This window comes from Thermoascus crustaceus (assembly GCF_041956765.1).
Source record: "Thermoascus crustaceus strain CBS 181.67 unplaced genomic scaffold VTN00scaffold_1, whole genome shotgun sequence".
Lineage (NCBI taxonomy): Eukaryota > Fungi > Ascomycota > Eurotiomycetes > Eurotiales > Thermoascaceae > Thermoascus > Thermoascus crustaceus.
The window spans coordinates 1,128,089-1,146,839 of NW_027192527.1; the positions used below are offsets into that span (position 1 = coordinate 1,128,089).

At 52.1% G+C, this 18,751-nt stretch overlaps 9 protein-coding genes across 9 annotated transcripts; 4 read left to right on the forward strand and 5 right to left on the reverse strand.

The window, feature by feature from the left end:
• Positions 1-201: 201 nt before the first annotated feature.
• Positions 202-2,240, reverse strand: VTN00DRAFT_400 (uncharacterized protein; the record flags this gene model as incomplete). The annotated part of the gene is made up of 3 exons (XM_069430380.1): positions 202-434; positions 487-927; positions 977-2,240. The coding sequence occupies 3 exons, from the start codon at positions 2,238-2,240 to the stop codon at positions 202-204; spliced, it is 1,938 nt and encodes a 645-aa protein (XP_069291108.1).
• A 107-nt stretch (positions 2,241-2,347) lies between these two features.
• VTN00DRAFT_401 (uncharacterized protein) lies at positions 2,348-3,665 on the forward strand (the record flags this gene model as incomplete). Its single annotated transcript, XM_069430391.1, has 2 exons — positions 2,348-2,410; positions 2,466-3,665. The coding sequence occupies 2 exons, from the start codon at positions 2,348-2,350 to the stop codon at positions 3,663-3,665; spliced, it is 1,263 nt and encodes a 420-aa protein (XP_069291109.1).
• A 577-nt stretch (positions 3,666-4,242) lies between these two features.
• Positions 4,243-4,606, forward strand: VTN00DRAFT_402 (uncharacterized protein; the record flags this gene model as incomplete). Its single annotated transcript, XM_069430402.1, has 2 exons — positions 4,243-4,347; positions 4,457-4,606. The coding sequence occupies 2 exons, from the start codon at positions 4,243-4,245 to the stop codon at positions 4,604-4,606; spliced, it is 255 nt and encodes an 84-aa protein (XP_069291110.1).
• A 279-nt stretch (positions 4,607-4,885) lies between these two features.
• VTN00DRAFT_403 (uncharacterized protein) lies at positions 4,886-6,889 on the forward strand (the record flags this gene model as incomplete). The annotated part of the gene is made up of 1 exon (XM_069430413.1): positions 4,886-6,889. One exon carries the CDS (start codon positions 4,886-4,888, stop codon positions 6,887-6,889), a length of 2,004 nt encoding a protein of 667 aa, XP_069291111.1.
• A 1,325-nt stretch (positions 6,890-8,214) lies between these two features.
• On the forward strand, positions 8,215-8,658 carry VTN00DRAFT_404 (uncharacterized protein; the record flags this gene model as incomplete). Its single annotated transcript, XM_069430424.1, has 3 exons — positions 8,215-8,273; positions 8,348-8,416; positions 8,460-8,658. 3 exons carry the CDS (start codon positions 8,215-8,217, stop codon positions 8,656-8,658), a joined length of 327 nt encoding a protein of 108 aa, XP_069291112.1.
• Positions 8,659-8,802: 144 nt separating this feature from the next.
• VTN00DRAFT_405 (uncharacterized protein) lies at positions 8,803-9,942 on the reverse strand (the record flags this gene model as incomplete). The annotated part of the gene is made up of 6 exons (XM_069430435.1): positions 8,803-8,848; positions 9,003-9,023; positions 9,140-9,200; positions 9,313-9,377; positions 9,449-9,672; positions 9,877-9,942. 6 exons carry the CDS (start codon positions 9,940-9,942, stop codon positions 8,803-8,805), a joined length of 483 nt encoding a protein of 160 aa, XP_069291113.1.
• Positions 9,943-12,583: 2,641 nt separating this feature from the next.
• VTN00DRAFT_406 (uncharacterized protein) lies at positions 12,584-13,647 on the reverse strand (the record flags this gene model as incomplete). The annotated part of the gene is made up of 3 exons (XM_069430446.1): positions 12,584-12,823; positions 12,890-13,426; positions 13,489-13,647. 3 exons carry the CDS (start codon positions 13,645-13,647, stop codon positions 12,584-12,586), a joined length of 936 nt encoding a protein of 311 aa, XP_069291114.1.
• Positions 13,648-14,638: 991 nt separating this feature from the next.
• On the reverse strand, positions 14,639-15,210 carry VTN00DRAFT_407 (uncharacterized protein; the record flags this gene model as incomplete). The annotated part of the gene is made up of 3 exons (XM_069430457.1): positions 14,639-14,680; positions 14,787-14,851; positions 15,003-15,210. The coding sequence occupies 3 exons, from the start codon at positions 15,208-15,210 to the stop codon at positions 14,639-14,641; spliced, it is 315 nt and encodes a 104-aa protein (XP_069291115.1).
• A 1,295-nt stretch (positions 15,211-16,505) lies between these two features.
• Positions 16,506-18,024, reverse strand: VTN00DRAFT_408 (uncharacterized protein; the record flags this gene model as incomplete). Its single annotated transcript, XM_069430468.1, has 3 exons — positions 16,506-16,934; positions 16,993-17,569; positions 17,855-18,024. The coding sequence occupies 3 exons, from the start codon at positions 18,022-18,024 to the stop codon at positions 16,506-16,508; spliced, it is 1,176 nt and encodes a 391-aa protein (XP_069291116.1).
• Positions 18,025-18,751: the final 727 nt, after the last annotated feature.

Below are 18,751 nucleotides of genomic sequence, written 5' to 3' on the forward strand. Positions count from 1 at the left end.
TATTAAGCGCAAGAGATTACACATATATATTCCTTGCTTTCACGGGGTATTCCAAGCTCAGGTATAGCATGCAACCAACTCCATGCCTCCCTCTCCATCCGGTAACCAAAAAAGGGGCTGTGGATATCATCCCGCCTGACACCATGCTAACGCAAATCGAGAAACGGAAAAACACCAGACCTACATAATTCAAAACCACCCTTAATCATCAGGATCCACCCGTCGTTTTGTGAGGGTATCAATGACCCTAGTGTAGAATTTTGAAGCCTGCTGTCGTGAGAATGTAATGTCCACGGTAAGGTAATCCGGTAGAAGATCCACCAAGTCCCTATCACGGTTTTCATCCAGAAGTGGCACATAGTGAAACTCTGCTTGTTCAAAACTCGTTGTTTTACCATCCGAATCATTGGCAACTGCTAGTTTGAAGTGGAGTGCTGTGGAAATGTAAGCAATCAATCCATAGCCAGCTGGTTACGAACAACTTACTTCCGTTGACGCCTGTCTGAATGCAGTCATAGAGGTGATCTGACTCCCTCTTCTTGACGTCTCGGATAATCAATCCAGTAAGATCACTGTAGAGATCCTCCTTCAGCTGCCCGATCTGAACCGCCTGGGCTGCTTCTGCACTGGCAGCGGCGAGAGCGGCACGGTTCACTCCATTGTTCTTAACGGCACTGCCAGGGGGTTTCATGGCAATGCTTTCAACATTTGCTGACGCATTCCGAGCCGCAGCCAGCTTGGTTTGTAGCGTCTTGATCTCGGTCTGGGCTGATGAGAGCTGCGAGGAGAGTTCTTCGATTCTCGACTCAAGATTGCCCACTTCTGTGTCACGTTCTTTCAGCTTCTTCTGGAGAGTTTTGCTTTGCTGTCCTAGAGCTTTTTGTGTGGATAGCTCTTCCTTCAGGGATTCGATAAGCTCATTTGAAGCTGAAAGGATGTTAGTATAGATGCCGACGTACGAGACAGGACATCATACCTGCTGTTGCGGCTTCACACTGTTTCCGCATCTTTTCTGCATTGGCATTTGCTTCCACAATACCTATCTCTCTAAGATTGCGAAACTTCGCCTCAAGGCTCTCATATTTCTTCGTCATGTCACCCAGCTTGCGTCTTAGCTCTGGTTCTCCTATCTTTTCAGTATCTGAAGCGACCCCGGGACCCCGTCTACGGTTAGTATCTTGTGCGTCTCGCGATGCGGCGTAGCCATTGGCACGGGATTTCAGAGGAGACGAGGAGGCTGGCCTTGTCTGAGTGGAAGCTGGCTGCTCTTCAGGAAGAATTGACTCCTCAACCTCAGGCATTGACTTGTCACTTTCCGGTATAACATGGCTCTCTTTTGGTTCAACCCTTCGTCGCCCAGGTCTCTTTGTCTCATTTTCAGGTTTGTTTGCGGGTTCGGTATGTTTAGAGGCCGATGGTGTGTACTTGAACTCGCCGCCGCTGCGGATTTCCTTCGTACTGCTTGATCTCTTCCTGCCACGCGTCCCTGGGGGTCTGCCTGGGCGCTTGGGCTTTGCGACATTCTTGGGCGACTCAAGTTCATCATTTGAAGCATATGGTTGTGCCTGATGTGCCTCCTCTTCGACAGATACATCATGCGCGGCTTCGCTTTCGACATCTGTAGTTGCTTGAGGCTCTGTTTCTGGCTCTGGCTGCTGTGTCCGGACTGTCTTCGGTCTTCCCCTTCCTGCGGGCTTCTTAGGGAGTGCATCTTGCTTTGGCGCCGTCGCGGCAGGTGCGCGCACTTTCGCAGCGGCGTTTTTCGCCTCCGCGACCTTTGGCGGAGCGGATTTTGGTCTTCCCCTTGCCTTCTTAACGGGCGGCTCCGCTACAGGTTCTTCGTAGGCTGGCGCGCCCTCATTTCCACCAATCTGCATCACATCTTCGCCGTCCGAGTCGACGAGACCGGAGATTTTCGAAGCGGCCTTGCGCTTCGGCGGCATTGTGTCAATAGAGATCCCAAATGGCCGGTCGACACGGGAGAAATCGATCGTCGCAGTCGTCAGTCGTCTATCAAGCACGCAGCGGGATAGGCGCGTGGGATGTCCCGCCTGGAGATCGATAATAATTGGAGTAACACGGACGTCCAAACAAAAGGCGCGCGCCTGGGGCCCTGAGCATGTGACCGCCCGCAACACGCGGCAGACCGGTCCGAACAGCCACATCGACCCCAACCACCGCCACAGCACAGCTCCGACCTCGTGGTCCTGCTCCTCGGCTCGATGGACCACTCCAACCATTCTGTCAATTAACCTACAGTCTACTGTCACGCCTCGTATTTGTTACCATTATAGGCTATCAGGTTGTCTTCTGCAGCTGCTACCTTTCCTCCACTTAAAGAACAGCCATGGCGTCAGCCGGCCGACGGTGGCAGCAGTTTTTCCAAGAGCTGGTGATGATTGCCGGCACGGTAAGTCCACGTGGAGATATCCTAGCGAGAGAGCAATCTAACTTGTTGGCAACAGTCTGCTTCCGCGTATTTCCTCATCCGTTATCTTCTATCTCGCTTAGATTTCGATCCAGAGAGTCAAAAGAGGGAGGAGCAACGGCGGAAGTCGGCGGCCATTCTGCGGAGACTCGATGGCCCGGACGACTCGGATGATGAAGATTCATCAGGGAGGAAAGGACGGCGGCGCCGCAAGCACAGGAGCGAGGATCTCGAACTAACTCAGTATGAGCAAGCTATTGCTATGGACGTGGTCGCGCCGGAAGACATTCCTGTTTCGTTCGAGGACATCGGGGGTTTGGATGAGATCATCGAAGAGCTGAAGGAGTCAGTGATATACCCGTTGACGATGCCCCACCTATATTCTTCCACCTCCTCACTCCTTTCGGCTCCGTCTGGTGTTTTGCTCTACGGTCCGCCAGGATGCGGAAAGACTATGCTCGCCAAAGCGTTGGCACACGAGAGCGGAGCTTGTTTTATCAATCTGCATATCTCTACCTTGACGGAGAAGTGGTATGGCGATTCAAATAAGCTGGTCAATGCCGTCTTCTCTCTTGCGAGAAAACTGCAGCCCGCCATCGTCTTTATCGACGAGATCGACGCAGTCCTGGGGACTCGAAGAAGCGGAGAGCACGAGGCCAGTGGAATGGTCAAAGCAGAGTTCATGACCCACTGGGATGGCCTCACATCGGCGAACTCGCTGGGCGAGCCGCAACGTGTCCTCGTCCTCGGAGCTACAAATAGAATTCAGGATATCGACGAGGCGATCCTGAGACGGATGCCTAAGAAATTCCCCGTCACCTTGCCGCCCGCCCCGCAGCGGCTCCGGATATTGGGCCTGATATTGAAAGACACGAAGATAGACCGAGAGCACTTTGACTTGGAATACCTTGTCAACGCGATGGCCGGCATGTCAGGAAGTGATATCAAAGAAGCCTGCCGCGATGCGGCAATGGTTCCTATCCGAGAGCTGATCAAGCAGAAGAGGGCATCTGGCGTACATATGACCTCTGTTGATCCTAGGGAGGTGCGTGGCCTCCGGACGGAAGACTTCTTTGCCCGTGCAGGAGGTGCCAAGCTTATTCCCAGGTCCATTCCCCCGCCGCAGGAGGCGGTCAGTAAGACCACTTCAGAGAAGGAATGGACCACAGACTCCGATGGAGTGGGTTCGGATGCGGATACTCGACCGGCTTCTCTAATGGCGGAGGCGCCCGAGTAGATGTTACCTAGAGGTGCCTGTGTTCAAATTTCATTATGAGGACTTCGCTGGATCGTATACAGACCTCGATGGGAGGGCGTTCTTGGACATATAGCCACAACAGGGTTTGCAGCTTATGCGCACCTGTTTTTTGCACTTTGCTGAGCTCTCTGCTTCAACAACGGCAGGCAGTTTCTTGCTCCTATTTTATTATTGTTAATGTTTTCTTATGATCCCTCTTATCGACACTTGTTACTATATGAATGACGGGCGCACTGGTGAACAATAATGTTTGGAGCATGTACCAGCTAATGTTTATACACTCGTCGTGGGGGACGAACGATCACGTTAGCGGCTAGACTGTGTGCCTGATACCCTTAGAGATAAGCTGAGGGGCAGCGACCTTTGCGTTGTGTCATGATAATGAGATGATCCACAGCTGTCGAAAATCATGCAGCCAGTAGCAAGCAGATACGCCGTAGGCCAGTTGTCAAGTCAAAGCAGACAGGCCCGTAGAGATCGGAAGGCCCATCCATGATACAGACCATTGTGGGCGTGTTAAGTGCTCGGATCCGCCTGGACCGTCTATTAATCATTAATGGACAAGTATGCGCGGATCATGCTTGGCGCCATCGTCGCCCTAACATGGAGGAGGTACCGGTACCTGGTGGCCGCGCAACACGCGGGCCGGTGCGAAGTACCAGTACGTCTGCCGCAGGGGAACCACGCGGCTGGCGTCTGGCCAGGAAAGGGAAACCCTTGGCTCATACTGCTCAACTCCTCGTCTGTTACGCCTCGTATGTCTTGTCCAGCAGCCTGAGCTTGGCCAGAGACGCTCCCAGGCACGGTACGTCGCTTCTCTCGATCTCCGTCTCTTCCACGACATCTTCTTGTCGACCGCCCCTCGTTCGTCATCACGGAGTCCAGATATCGGTGTCCCTGCCGCATCCCGCCCACCGTGATCGCCAGGCAGGTCTCGACCACAGCGGCACCGCAATTGAGCTCTACGGAGACTGGATCGCGCTCAGCAGCAGGATATGCTTATAGACACCAGCTCCTGAGTTCGTCGTTGTTGCGTCGAGTACTGTGAACACGGATGCGGTCCTGGGGCTAGATGACGAATGCTCTCGAGGTAAACCTCCGACGGCGCTTTGTACCCTTGATGTTCATAAAGGACGAGCTCCGGTGGGAAAACTGACGGCATCACCTCAAAGGGATCCACCTAGCATCCGTCGATAGGAATGAGCTCCAATAACGGCTTCCTCGACCCTTTCAACCCTTCCACCTCGGGCACAAGTACGAGGTCGACCTCAACCGTCCGGTCACGGAACCGCCGCTTGATATCTACGAATGACGACGACGGTGATGACAGAAACCTCGGGGCTGGCGGTCCTGGATCGCAGCAGCCATCGACGAGCTCTCATTTCGACTTAACCCCCCCTCAGTCCCGGGGTGCCACACCGTCCCCGTACCCCTCCCGAGGGACATCGCCCCTGCCAGCAAAGCACCCTTCTCGCGCGACGGAGTCAGACACTCGCGGCAGGAAAGGTAGTGACATGTTTTCTGGATTCAGCTTCGGCGGTGGTAGCTCTACGCGACCGGGCAGGTCGTCAGTGTTCGCCTCGGATTTGCTGGAATCATCCTGGTCGTCATTACAGAGTCTGGCCTCTTCAGTTCTGGGGAGCGACCCTGTAGTGACGGGGCCTAATACTCATAAACGCCGGAAACCGTCCCGCTCGAGCATCTATATCAGCAGTACTCCCAAGTCGACGGCGCCAACGTCGTGGGGTCCATCGAGGGATACGACTTCGCAGATCGGGGCGGGGACCAAGGAAGAGAGGCAGGCGTTAGTCCAGGCAAAGAAGAGAGAGGCTCTGTTAAACGGGGATTCGGTATCAGATCTTAAGGGTCTGCATAAGCGGCGTGATTCAACGGCGGATACGTCGGCAGCCGACCCGGAGCAAGATGAGGATGCATTAGTCTACGTTCACCATGTCCAACCGACGGATAGTCTCACTGGAGTCACGATAAGATACGGCTGTCAGCTTGCTATCATGAGAAAGGCCAACGGATTCTGGCCCAGCGACAGCATCCAGAGCAGAAAGACGGTCCTCCTGCCAGTGGAAGCATGCTCGGTAAAAGGACGCAGGATACGTCCTACGGAGGAGAACCCAGATCTTCTTGGAGATAATCATCCAAATGGAGAAAGATCGAGCTCGGAGGATTTGACCGGCAGTACGATGGTACCGGTCCCTGTTCCCAACATTGACGACAAAAAGGACAAGGGCAGTCCCTCGACGAGTAAAACGGTAGAAAATCAAAATGACAGGTTTTGGAAGCATGAAGCATGGGTTCAAATCGAGGGTTTCCCCGCGGCAGTTGAAATTGGACGCGTTCCCCGCAGGACGTTGGGATTCTTCCCGCGAACCCGCCGAAAATCCCAGTCGCAGCCGTATAGGGATGCTGAAACGCCTTCAGCATCTTTGGATATATCACGAGATCAACCTCAATCAACACCGCCTATTACCTCCTCACCTTTGCGGTCTCGAACCCCTTCGAATCCGTCATCTACATTTTCTCCTTCGCGCATTCGACCACCGACCGGCTCGTCTCCTGGCCCGAACTCTTCCTGCCGCCCGTCTGGCCCGCATCATCGTCGACAACGCAGTAGTCTAACCCTCTCAGGACCGGGCGGTGTCGGCACCCTCGGTCGGGATGTCACCGCCCCTGGTCCTGCTCCGGACCGTCTGAACAAGTTCTTCTCCCAGCATCTGCCGAATCTGACCGCGCCACCTCCTCCACAACCACTACCTGTCGACCGCAGGACCTCATTTGGATCTGCCTCAGTCATGTCGAACTCGTCCTCGACGAGCCTCGAGAACGTAGGTGGCGCAATCGAGGGCTGGATGAGGAAGATGGCAACCAAAGCGAAAGCAGGCATGAGCGAATTACAGCGGGGTGCCACCCAGGGCCAACAACATGTATACGGGCTCGGACAGGCAATGGGAATCGGAGGCATGGGTGATCTAATCGAGATGGATGAAGGACGGACCCCTCCCGCCGCGACAGCGGACTTACGAGGCTACCCTGGTTTGTCATCGCAGTCGCAGTCGCGGACAAACCTGCAGGTTGAATCTTTGTCTGGGCGGGAGAGGTACCCCAGTCCATCATCTTCCACGAGCAGGGCTCGTAATAATATTAATTCCGGGTACGGTTCCGAGACCGAGAGGATTAAGGGTGATTGATTAATTTCCAACCGGTTGGTGTGCAATTTTATTTTATGATAGACTATGAGGCTTCTAGTTAGTTGAGTTTGAGTTGAGTTGGGATATTTCTCTTTTCCCCCCCTTTTTTTTCTTCTCTTTTCCCCTCCCCTTGTTTCCCCCAACAATATCACCCTTTGTTCCTTTTCACCCTCACCGTGCATACGAACTAACCAACTATAACTTTTGTATCTCAATTCAATTCTTGGGCGTCCCATTCGGAGTAAGCTAAGTTACCAAGCATCGCATCGCATCGGATGTGGCATAGCAGTTGCTCTTTTTGTTCTCTGTGTGTGTACGTGTTTGGAATCTTGATCCCTTTTTCTGTCCGTCCGTCGTCCCCTCGGATCGGACTGGACCGGACTATTAACTAAGGTAATGGTAATAGTAGTTTCATCGCTGTTGCTGTTGCCTTATATAACACTTGCTTTTTTTATCAATTTTTTTTATTGTGTGTGGTCTTTTGTCTTGAACTTTTGAGCAGAGCGGTGCGGAGCAGAGATTCCAGATATCTACCTGTCTTTTCTCTGATACAGATAAGATACCATACCATACATATCATAACTAAACCTATGTATGTCTGAAAAAGAAATTTCTGTTGCTTCTTGTTCTTTTTCGCTTCGGAACTTATGTATGTATGTAGCGAGCGCGGAGTTTATATATACAGTAAAGCGAAGCGCTGAGTGATTTTGTATGTATGGACGTGTGTATGTTAGGTGGATAGATAGATACCAATCATTCAAGTCAATCGCTCATTCGTGATCAAAAAAAAATAGATAAATAAAAAATAAAAAATAAAAAATTGCGGTGTAGATTGATAAGTTTGATAGTACGTCTGCAAGATCACAAAGATCACATCATACACGTTACGTAAAAAATAAATCTACAGATCATTTTCCTAGTTTTTAAATACAAAATAACTGTGTACATATCACATCAACAAAAAGAGACCGATCATGATCATGTTATGCAGCTCTACATCACAGATCACCAGATCACAAGATCATGATGCATAGCGCAGACAACTAAGCCAAGAGGGGAACCGGTTCAGTTCGGTTCGGTTTCTCCTGTCGATCTGCTTGATCAAGGAATGATAGCATTCTTCGATTATCTATCTAGACAGGCTTGATCTTGGTAGCTGACAAGGATGGATGGATGGAAACATGCAAGGGAATGGATGTATTACAGACCAGACCAGACCAGAACAAGCAGACAGTCTATTATGACGTTCGTCGTTGGTCTTGCGGCATGAGCATAAATGGGAGAATGAGATAGAAAATGACAGAAAGATCCATGATTACGGTTCCATGATTACCGTAATCATAAGGTTCCAACCTGTCTTCTTAAGACGGCCCAAAAGCAGCTAGTAGGTAATAATAATAGAAGTATCACGAGGCCTGACCCAGAGAAGAATTAACGAAAAGTGATGTCCTTGGCCAGTGGAGGCCTCTCGCCGATGATTTCCAATGTTTTCCTTTTTCTCTTCATTAATGCTCAGAATTATCAGCCGTTGAGCTCGGCTACATGCCAATTATGTGTTGAGAGAAACAAGAAAAGACATGCATAGTGGCGGGACACAATGTAACTCGCAGAGCGCGGCTAGGAAAATTCTCTATAGGCTGTGCCCGGCTGCACGTGCTATGGTACTCCATCAACCCTTACACCTTCTTGTCGTTGATGCCTTTGAGCTCGACCTCGCTGTGAAGATGGTCAGCATAAGCAGCCAGAAAATAGCTACCGTGAAACCATGACGGATGAAATGCAGAAGCACAACTGGTAACAAGGGAAAAGCGGTGTGACAATGGGAAAATAGCCTCGGGGAATGACGGGAAATCCTGAGGCCAGCACGGTCCAGAAAACGTATGACCAATGGCAGTGGCAGCAGAGGAGGGGACTTACAAGACGAGCGTGGCGTTCGCTGGAATCAGACCGGGGAAACCACTAGACAAAATTCCAGTCAGTAATCATCGTTATTTTTTCCTTCGCGGTTTGGGTTTTTGGGCATAGAGTCTGATCAAGTCATCCAGGAAAACACAGCACCAGACTGGTTGCACTGGAAAAGTATGCAACAACGCGGGGCATCGATCTGACATACCGTTCACCGTAGGCGTAGTCCCTGATGACGACAAGCGGTTAGAGATGTGAGTTTCAGACGTCATAGGTAGCAAAAGATCTCGGCTAGGGCGCGGCCATTGTTATTGGCCGCGGGAAAAGAAATCAGCTCAGACTTACCCGCTGATGGTCAGGATGCTCTTCTCGCCAAGACTCATCTGCTGCACGCCTTCGTCCCAGCCTAAGGGAAAAATTCACCGTCAACATCAAAGACCAGAACAAGGCTGATAGAGAAAAGAGAGACAATGCCATTGACATGCTTTGCAGTCCACTTCGCCGTGGCTCATACGAACCTCTGATGACTGCACCAACGCCAATGGGCGTCTTGAGGGGCCCTCTCTGCTTCGAAGTGTCGAACCTGCAAGGGTTCCATGACTGTCAGCACTTGCAGATTCCCCACAACGGGTAGAGGCAGGGGCTCTAGATTACTGTTTGCCCATGTAGTGGCTGTCAGCCTTGGATTCGTCGTAGAGGCATCCGGTGTAGTCAATGGTGACCATGTCGCCCTTCTTGGGGAAGTCCTGGCCGTTGCCGGGCTTGAGGAGAGTCCTGGTCACACCCATCTTTTCTGGATACGGAACGGAAGTAGAGAGGCAGAGAGAGAGAGAGGAAGTCAGAACCAGAAGTAAAGATGGAATGAGCTTTCCGGAAAGCTATGGCCGGAGGTAGGCGGCTTTTATGGGGTTCAGTCGATGGGATTGCTGAAGGACGAGGGGCGGGAGGGTCTAGATATCCAGGACCCGCGGTGGTGGGGTAGGGCCTGAGTGAAGGCCTCCGGACGTAATCGAGACGGAAAGTCAAAGCATGATATTAAGGATCGCGTGCGTATGCAGCGGGCACATCCACATCGACAAAACCCATTGGAGGCCATGGTGGTCCTGCTCCTCCAGGGGAAAACACCGCGATCTGATCGCTCCGGCCATGACGACGCCGGCCCTGCATGTTAAAACAATAGACTTTCTCAACATGCCCCTCTGGATACTCTTCCGGCCGTCGCGCTTTTCACCTAGCTTGGCATCTGTATACTACCGTGCCCTGCCATCCAATCCTACACCACCCTGGCTATTTTTTTTTCAGCTAGACCTCGACAAGCGCCTAAGACAACTCGCCAGGATGCCAGATCCAGAAGATGGGGTTCGGTGCAAGCCGGCAGTCGATCATTAGCCACTGGCGGCCGCGGATGGCCACTGCTCTAGGGAAACAAGTGGTGTGAAGACTCGCCCTGCAGATGGTCCAGAGTGTTCGATGGTTAGGCCCCTTCCCAAGCTTGGAGGAAGGTTTTGATAGCGGCAGCGTGATTTATTATTGTGTCGCCCGAGACAAAGTCCGTACAAGACTACTATCTGATTGTCTATAAATAACTACCTGTTTTATCACTGTTATTGTTGCTTCTGCAATACGTGACTCGTCCAGATGGAATACAACACGGCCATGGACAAAGCCAACGGAACACTGCATTTATGGCAAGTTCCCGAGGCCCCTGCTAGGGCATATCACATCTGACCAGCATGCTCGACGTACTCCTCTGAGAAGCCGCTCTCTGTCAGCCCCGAAGCTCACAACACCAGAATCAATGTGTTGTTCAACTCAGCATATTGACCACACAGAGGGTCTTCGTCGTGGGAGGCGTGGGGGGCGGGGTCGGGAAGGATCCCGTGCCGGAGAAAGCATCGGAAGTCGAGTAACGATGATGAAAAGGATGAACGTCAGGGTCCGGGCATCTGGGGATCTCCGCGGCCTAGACGAGAAGGGCGGAAGTAACCGACAGATGCCATCTACGTCGAACTGCGGACGTCCGGGCTCTGTTAAGAGCGACATGTGCGCGTCCAAACAACCTTGCGGAGGTATATGACTCAAATCAGACGGACTGCACAGCTGGAGGTTCATCCCTGACGCATGCTGCTGTCTTTGCGTTTGCTTGGTCTCAGCCGCGGCGGGGTTGCTAGAGCCTAGGGTCTAGGTCTAGGGCTGCGGGCTAGGGCTCGACGGCATCCCCGCGGCCCCGGACTCGGACGCCTAGGAGGCCGTCGTCCTCCGTCATCCTTGAGCATGCATCTCATTCAACGCCGACAAAGAAGGCTCTCTGGGAGGTAGGATGTTCCGAGAAGCCGGCTTTTCTTTTTCAGGCATGGTAACACCTTAACCGCGTAAAATCATGACCCTCTTCCCTTGGTCTGCAATCCAAAGTACGTCTATCAAGTTCCACGTATCCTTTTTACTGCAGCACTGCAATTCCTGTCTCCAATAATAATAGAGATGGGTCTCTTTTTGCAGGAAACACACCTACGCGCATGGATCGCCCCTGGAATGATTTTTTATGCGCAGCGGCCTGTCGAAGTCCGTGCTCGCCATTGTCGACCGGAACTAGGTAGCTATCCAATTCAACATTTGATGAAGGTCATCCATCGGTGGCAGTGCAACGGATGATATTGGCGCCCCTAGCTGCCTGTTCCGCCAATACCAAGAAAACGTCGGGCAAGCGTGGCAAGTCAGTGATCGTGGGGGAGTTCATGATTTAATTAAGAGTAGTTCCCCGCCTCGGCAGTCTGACCGCGGCAACAGTCGATAATTGCCTTTTTGACCTTTCCCTTTGGCGATAGGCGGAATCTCTACGGCGAGGTCCGTCGAACTTCGATCTAGCCCGATTTTCGGATGGAGTTATACGGCCGCCTTTACAACTGCGAATCATATTCCTTGAGACAAGCTCGAACGCTGTTAAAAGGTCGCGTTCTGCGGGACGGTAGCTGGTTGTTTATTCCAGCCAGCTAAGCCACGCAAGGTCCATTTGTGGCTATCTGACAACCATTCGAGTCAGTCGAAATGTCCCCATACTTGGCTCCGCTGATCAACCGTGCAGTGTTGTCTCGGTCTTGCAGACGGGTACAGTTGAAGGTCTCCGCGGGAGCTGAGTTCTCGCAAATGCAAGCGCCTGCGTGACCACGCAAACCCTGCATTTGGACTGGCATCGCACCTTCAACTACTTCCTTGCAGAGATAAGCCTAGGGCTCGTCGGAAATGTTAAGCCGCTGCATCGTACGGTGCATGTCGATACAAGTTTCCTGTCTATCTAGCTGTACGCCGAGCTGTGCGCGTGTATATCCATCTCCAGTTCGTACAACCGTAAAGCGCAGTCAAGACAGTATTCCTGCATTTCTGGAGAATGGGGACCCTGAGAATAAGAACCAAAGGGTAGGTGCATCAGACGTCTACGTGAATGGGAGGCTAGGGACGGTGTGCCCTTTCGGCCTTGAAGCTGCTAACCCGGACTGGCATTGTGAGAAGTTTGCTTCCTATGCATGGATATCAAAGCTGTGTCAGGCGTCTTTGCTGCACTCCAAGGATCCTTCGACCTCTTTACTTCTATTCCACTGTATGCCTCGTCTGGTTGGCTTGCGACGTGACCGACTCTTGCTGCTCCGCCGAAATGTGCTTCTGGTATCAATTTCGTGAATGTATCATCAATGCTTTGATTACTCCTTATGGCGAGCAGGGATTCGAAAGGCACATTCCGGTCGTTTGACAGACTTGTTAGGGAACCAAATGCCGTACGGTAGCCCCAAAAGCCTAGCGCACCCAGAACGGCAGTTTCTTCAGTTCGTCAACGGGAATAGACATGATCCGAGTCCGAGGGAATCGACTATCGACAGCGTCGGGGATATCGGTGTCCGAAAGTTCCAGGTAGTGCAGTGTGGATATGCCAGCAGTTCCCAGGAAGTCCAGCACACGGTGAAAGTTCAGCCCTACCTGGTCAACACCATGGCTGTCGTCGGACAAGCAGAAGCGCCCATTCCTTGCCAGGAACTCCTGCATAAACAGTTAGACCGCCATGGTTGGACGCAAACCAATAAAACACTTGGAGGGACGCCTTACCTTGCATATTTCAGCTTTGGGGTAGGGCTCACTCATCCCTTTTCGCAGAGCAGCCGAGTTGAGTTCCAGCATGCCCCCGTACTCTGCTATGAAATCCAGATTCCGTAGGATCTTCTTCCAGACCCCTGGCCACTGAGTGAAGCTTCTCTGGGGATCGTCACTCTTCAATCGGATCAGGTCAAAGTGCCCGACGACGAGTGGCTTCAACTGTTTCAGCATGTCAAGCTGGGCATCAAAGTAGTCCTCAAAGAGCCGCTCGTCGCTTCCACCAGCAGCGTCCCGTGCTTGGACGTACATGTCCCTGTCGAAGTCGATTGGGATGGTGTGCACGTGGTGAACAGACCCAACGAAAAATTCGAATGGGAACCTCGCCAGCGATCTCTGGATCAGGGTGAGAGATGACGGACGGATCCAGTCAATCTCGAATCCGACCAGTATCTTGATTTGAGATGCATACTTTTCCCGCAGCCGTAACGCTTCATCCCAATATGCAGCCTCGTTCTCGATCATGTGCTCTTCGGTCTCGTTCGCCTCGATCTGCGGTCGTAAGTCTCTTATTCGCTCCATCTAACTCGAACTAGTCGAAGAAACGTATATACCTCTTCAGGATAGAAATCTTCCTTGTGCCGGGGCATATGCTCTGTCAGACAGAAGACTTGCATCTTCTGCGCAATCGCAGTCTGGACGACTTCCTCCAGTTGATTTTTGGCATGGCCAGGACAGAACTGGCCAGAATGGCTGTGGTGTGAGAAAGGCATTGTGGATCTCAGTCAAGTGACGGTAGTTGTGGGTGCCTTCACTGGAGTAACGATCGTAATGGTAGAGGATAACTAAATTTGTCAGACTGCAATATTTCTTTACAGGTATGCTGGGAGTCTTGATAGTTCGCCAGTTGTGGGCAAGTATGCGTGAAACAACGGTGTTTAGCAAATCATGATATGAAAAGCAACAGGGTCTCCCCTCCATCTTTCTGTGCTAATTGCAAGAGGAAATCCCACGTCCATTTCCCATAGGACTTCACAAATGCACAAAGGAAGATAAAGCGAGAAGGCCGCGGTACAAGGCAGCAGACATGAATTAGAACGAAATTGGAGAATATTCTTTAGTAATAACCCCACCGTCTGGATTACCATCCATACGTGGTACAGATCATCATATGTATATGGAGCGGACAAAGAACGGAGCACCAATAAACCAAATGAGTCAAGTCAGACATAAGACATACCTTTTTTCTCATCCGACGTAGGAGCTCCCTTTTTCTTCTCACCAATACCCAATGCAAATCAAAACGACCGGAAAGAGAAGAGGAGAAAGAAAGAAAGAAAGAAATTGTCCGCAGCGAAGGATGTAGGACGTAGTGACAATCAAGTCAGTGAGCGAGAGGCGCAGAGAGGCATTATAACGGAGGAGGGGAGATCTGATATGTTTAGGTACCTAAGGTAGTGGGGGAGGGAAGGGCTGATGTGGGCCAACGGGATAGGCACGCGATAAACTTTTCCGATCTGGCAAGTCCCGCGCTGTGCTTCTTCCTGCCTTAGGCCGAGTACATCGAGATCAACCAGGACGGCTGGGTCGCTTCTTTGAGATTTTGGCAGGTGAGACTTGTTACTAGGTAATTCTTGAGATGTATGCCTCTAATTCGTAAGTAAATAGTCTACGGCACTTGTTCGGAAACAGTCGACCGCCCCAACAGACAGATCGTCAAATACAACAACACCACTACAGAGGACTGATTTCTTCATATTATTGCTAAAACGAAGGTCTGGAACAGCCGACGCCCAGATCGCGCGCCTATTTTACAAGCATTAACTTTTGCTTTTTTTCTTCTTCTTCCTTCTTCGGGACGGTTTAAAAAAAAGAAAGGAAATAAAAGGGGAGGGATCATAGAAAAACCTACAAAAGTTAACACTTCATCACAGCAAAGCAGAATTTTCTGACAGCGGTCTTGGGTGTCAGGATGGCCTGTTAAAAAGAGTCACACGAATACTGGTTAGACCTATGTTCATTGCTCCGACTCTCCTTGGCGTAGATATATCACAATAATGATATAGGCTCCCCATGTGTGGTGTTCTATCTTTGTCTGATGATGACGAAAGGCTCGATCCAAACTCACAATGAAGACCGGTTATGTCCCCAGGCTCTGTTTCCTCCGCAGCTTGACAACAGACAGTCTTCTTGTCAAAAGGACAGGTGACCCGATAATCAGCCTGAGCCTGAACCTGCTGGGGCTCTGCTGCTACTGTTGGGGCCGCGGCAGCCATAATAACCATAACCGAGGCATCCAAAAGTGCGATAATAAGAGCGGACGTGAAGAAACGCATTTCTGTTCTGATGTTGTTGTTGGAGGTTGGGGGGGAGGCAAAGAAAGTACTTAGTCAAAGGTACTTAATGAATGACAAGCCCGGAGAGTACTTGATAGTATGTTCTCAAGGCACTTGCTTAAGTAGGTAGCCGACAAGCCTCTACAACATCGGATGGGGGAGAGAAGTCCCTCGTATTTATGTGATCGGGTGGGCTGTCGACACAGTCACTGCTCATCTCATGGGTCCAGACCTCTTAGAAAACAGAATACATAATACTAATACTAATAATAGTAGGAACGACCATACCATCCTGCAATAGCTCAAGATAAGTGCCAAGTAAGGTATCTGGTCTGAAGCTTTACCTACATTAGGTAGTAGTGGCCCGTACCTGTATACATAGTAGTAATTCTCAACTTGAAGCTCCAAGCTTGACCTACTGGAAACGATCCTACCTACCGACTACCTCTTACTCGACGGTGGAGCACCTTCGCCAGCTCATTACCAAGAAGATCGAAGGTCAAATGCAAATAAGTACATCTCTCAGGAGAGATAAATAGATATCTATAAGATAAATCAATACAATCCCGTTTTTTGTTATCAGCTGCATCACCAATCATAAAAGTAACACAAATGCCTAAAGTGGGTCGACCCGATCGGGGATCTCGGGGATCGGCCTCACCGCCCTTATTGTTCGATTCGGAGATCACCCGTATTTACAGATCTGCAGCACACCCAGTAGTCAGGTTAGGTAGTTTGTGTTGATGGGAAGGGGCTCTCTTCTCCCTGTACTCCGTACAGATTAGCATACTTTGCATGCACATACTCCAAGGCACCTGCAAAGCCTAGCAGGTAATTGAGTAAGTAACCAGGTTGGCAAATAGTGCTTCCATCGAATGCACAGGGAAATGGTTGCACAGAATAATAGTTTTTTTTTATTTAAAACGTAACAGGCCCTTCAGAAAAGAACTAAGTACACCTGAAATGGATATTCTCATTTGACGACAATAACTTAAGAGAAAAGAGAAAAGGCTAGTGAGTGCTTCTCGAAGCTCTTGCGACGAGATGTGTATCGTCCCGTGGAAAACCTCCGAGCGGGACCCTCATGCGTGGATAAGTAAGGAAATGCTATGCTGGCCAGGCCCGATTTGTGACGCCCACGCCCAAACACCGAACAAACAAACCACCCGACCCATCTTATCCGAACCGGATTTGCAACTACGGGCTATGAAGGAGCAAGATAAAGAAAAGCAAAGCTGTATACTGTACATATGGAGAAGATGCGGAGTGCAGGCTCACCCAGGGAGTGGACGAATTTACTCGTCCTTCTCCTTCCCGCTGACTCCTAGTCCGAAGCGCCCGAACCAGCTGCCGTCCTTGCCCTGGCGCTCAAGCTCCTGGTCGATCTCCTCGCGCTCCTTCTGGCGCTGCTCCACCCGCTCCTTGCGACGCTGCTTCTTGGCGAGCCGCTTCTCCTCCTTGTACGCCTCCCATGAGATGCCGGCGCCCTGGCCGAGCAGCCTCTCCTCCGGCTCCGCCTCCTTGTTCCGCTTCTGGCCGTGCAGCTTCAACACAGAGCTCAGCGTGGCGACATCCTCGGAGGGGGAGTCAGCGAGGGATTCGGTGGGCCGCACGGCGTCCTCGCCACCAATGACCCGGCAGGCAACGCGGAAGGAGATCTCGACTGCCTTGCCGACGGGCTCGTCAAAGACGTAAGGGAGGAAAGGAACGACGGACAGACCCAGCTGGATTCACTGTTAGCATCCTGGAAGCCATATCTAAGGGTTGGGGGTGTTTACTCACCCCAATCGGCGCCCAGGTCCGTACGAATGCACTCCTGTTGTTTCTCAACAACCGTCCGGAGTGCTTGACAACGCTGTGTATCGTAAACGCAGGTAGTCCCATACTGGCAATGCTCTGGAACACGGCGCGCTTCGCCATGACCATCCGGTAGTCCTCTATCAGCGGGATGTGCGCCGTAGGCCAGGGGACCAGCGTATCTCCATCCCCCTCACCGTCCGACCAGCTCGGGGATGGGTCCGGATCGGATGTCAACGATCCCCCAATGTTGCCCGTTGCCATGCCCTTGGCGACGTGCGGAGCCTTCAGGTCGGTGGCATCCTTGTAGGCTTCGCTGGGGGGAGCCAGGACGCGCCGGTTCCGCAGATAGGCCTTGTAGCCCTCGTGGACGACATCACCGAAGACATAGGCCCAGGAAATACCATACGCGCTACGGACCAGCCAGGGGTGGGCGACTGGCCGGAAGGACTCGCCTATGTCCGATGTGTAGGCGACATAGCGGTGGGCAGAGAGGAGGATGGTGCGGACACGGTTTGCGTAAGCCGCGTATCTGTAGGGGGTATCGGTGCTTTCTACGTGGCTGTTATCCTTATCTTAGCTGCATGTTCGTGAAGAAAGCAGAGAGAGGAGATTGATAATGCAAGTCGATCATGGCGCGCGCTCGGCGTTGGGCGGCTCCAGCGAGTCTAGCTTCTGGACCGCCCGGCGACGGCGGATGAACGCGAGGCCGCGGGGGAGCGGAGAAGCTGCCGCGCAGAGCGAAGCTATGATGACATTGGACCGAGGGACGCCAGAACAGGAACACGGCAGGCAGCAAGCACAGCACCAAGCATCGACAGAGCTGGAGAGGATGGACAGCACGTACTATGGGGAGTAGAGTTCGTTAAAGAAGTTGTCCTCGCGGTCGACCAGATGCTGCAGCTCGGGGGACAGCCTCTCGCGGGGTAGGGGTTCCTTGCTGAAGTCGGGACGGGGCTCGTCGCGGATACGGGCGACGCCGTCGTCAGTCTGTTGCTTCCGGTTACCCCAGAACATGCTGCTTCAGGGAAAAAGGTCTGGGATGGATGAAATAGATACAAAACTGGCTCGGGATCCTTCAGCTTATTTTTGGACAAAAACTAGTGGTAGGAGTAGGAGTGGGAATGGCAGACGCCGCGCGAGATGAGAAGAGAAAGCGGGCACGAGACGAGGACATGATTAAATGTAGTCCGCGGCGGCAAGCATCCGCACGCGGCACCCGAGGAGGAAAGGAAGAAGCGACCCGGGACAAGGGTGGGCGAGCAACCAGGGAAGAGAATAATACCGGGGGCGGGACTGGCATCCCAGATGATTGATCGCTTGGAAGGGACTACGACGCCCGGACCCTGCACTGCCATGAACCATCGCTGCCATATGCGTCTTCCCCTCATCCGTGCAGGATCAGGCCAGAGAAGGAAAATCCGTCGGCTCGGAGAACTGGCGGAGGCTGCAGACGGAGGACTGTCCTCCATCCTGTCCTGTACGTGATGTCGTGACTACTCCGTACAGCAGGTGCCGCTCCGTCCCAACCAAACCCCGGGCCCGCCGCCAGCCGGCGCCCTCTCGGCCTGCCTCGGACCTCCCGGACGTCATCTTAGTCATTACCCACGTGACCGCTATCCCCGACTCGGGACTAGCCCGCCAAGCCCGCATACCCGAAGGTGGACGCAGCTTCACCTTCGTCTTCAGATTCACATCGATCCTGCTAGGAGCCTTGAACCCAGCGCAACCCTCTCCGTCTCCA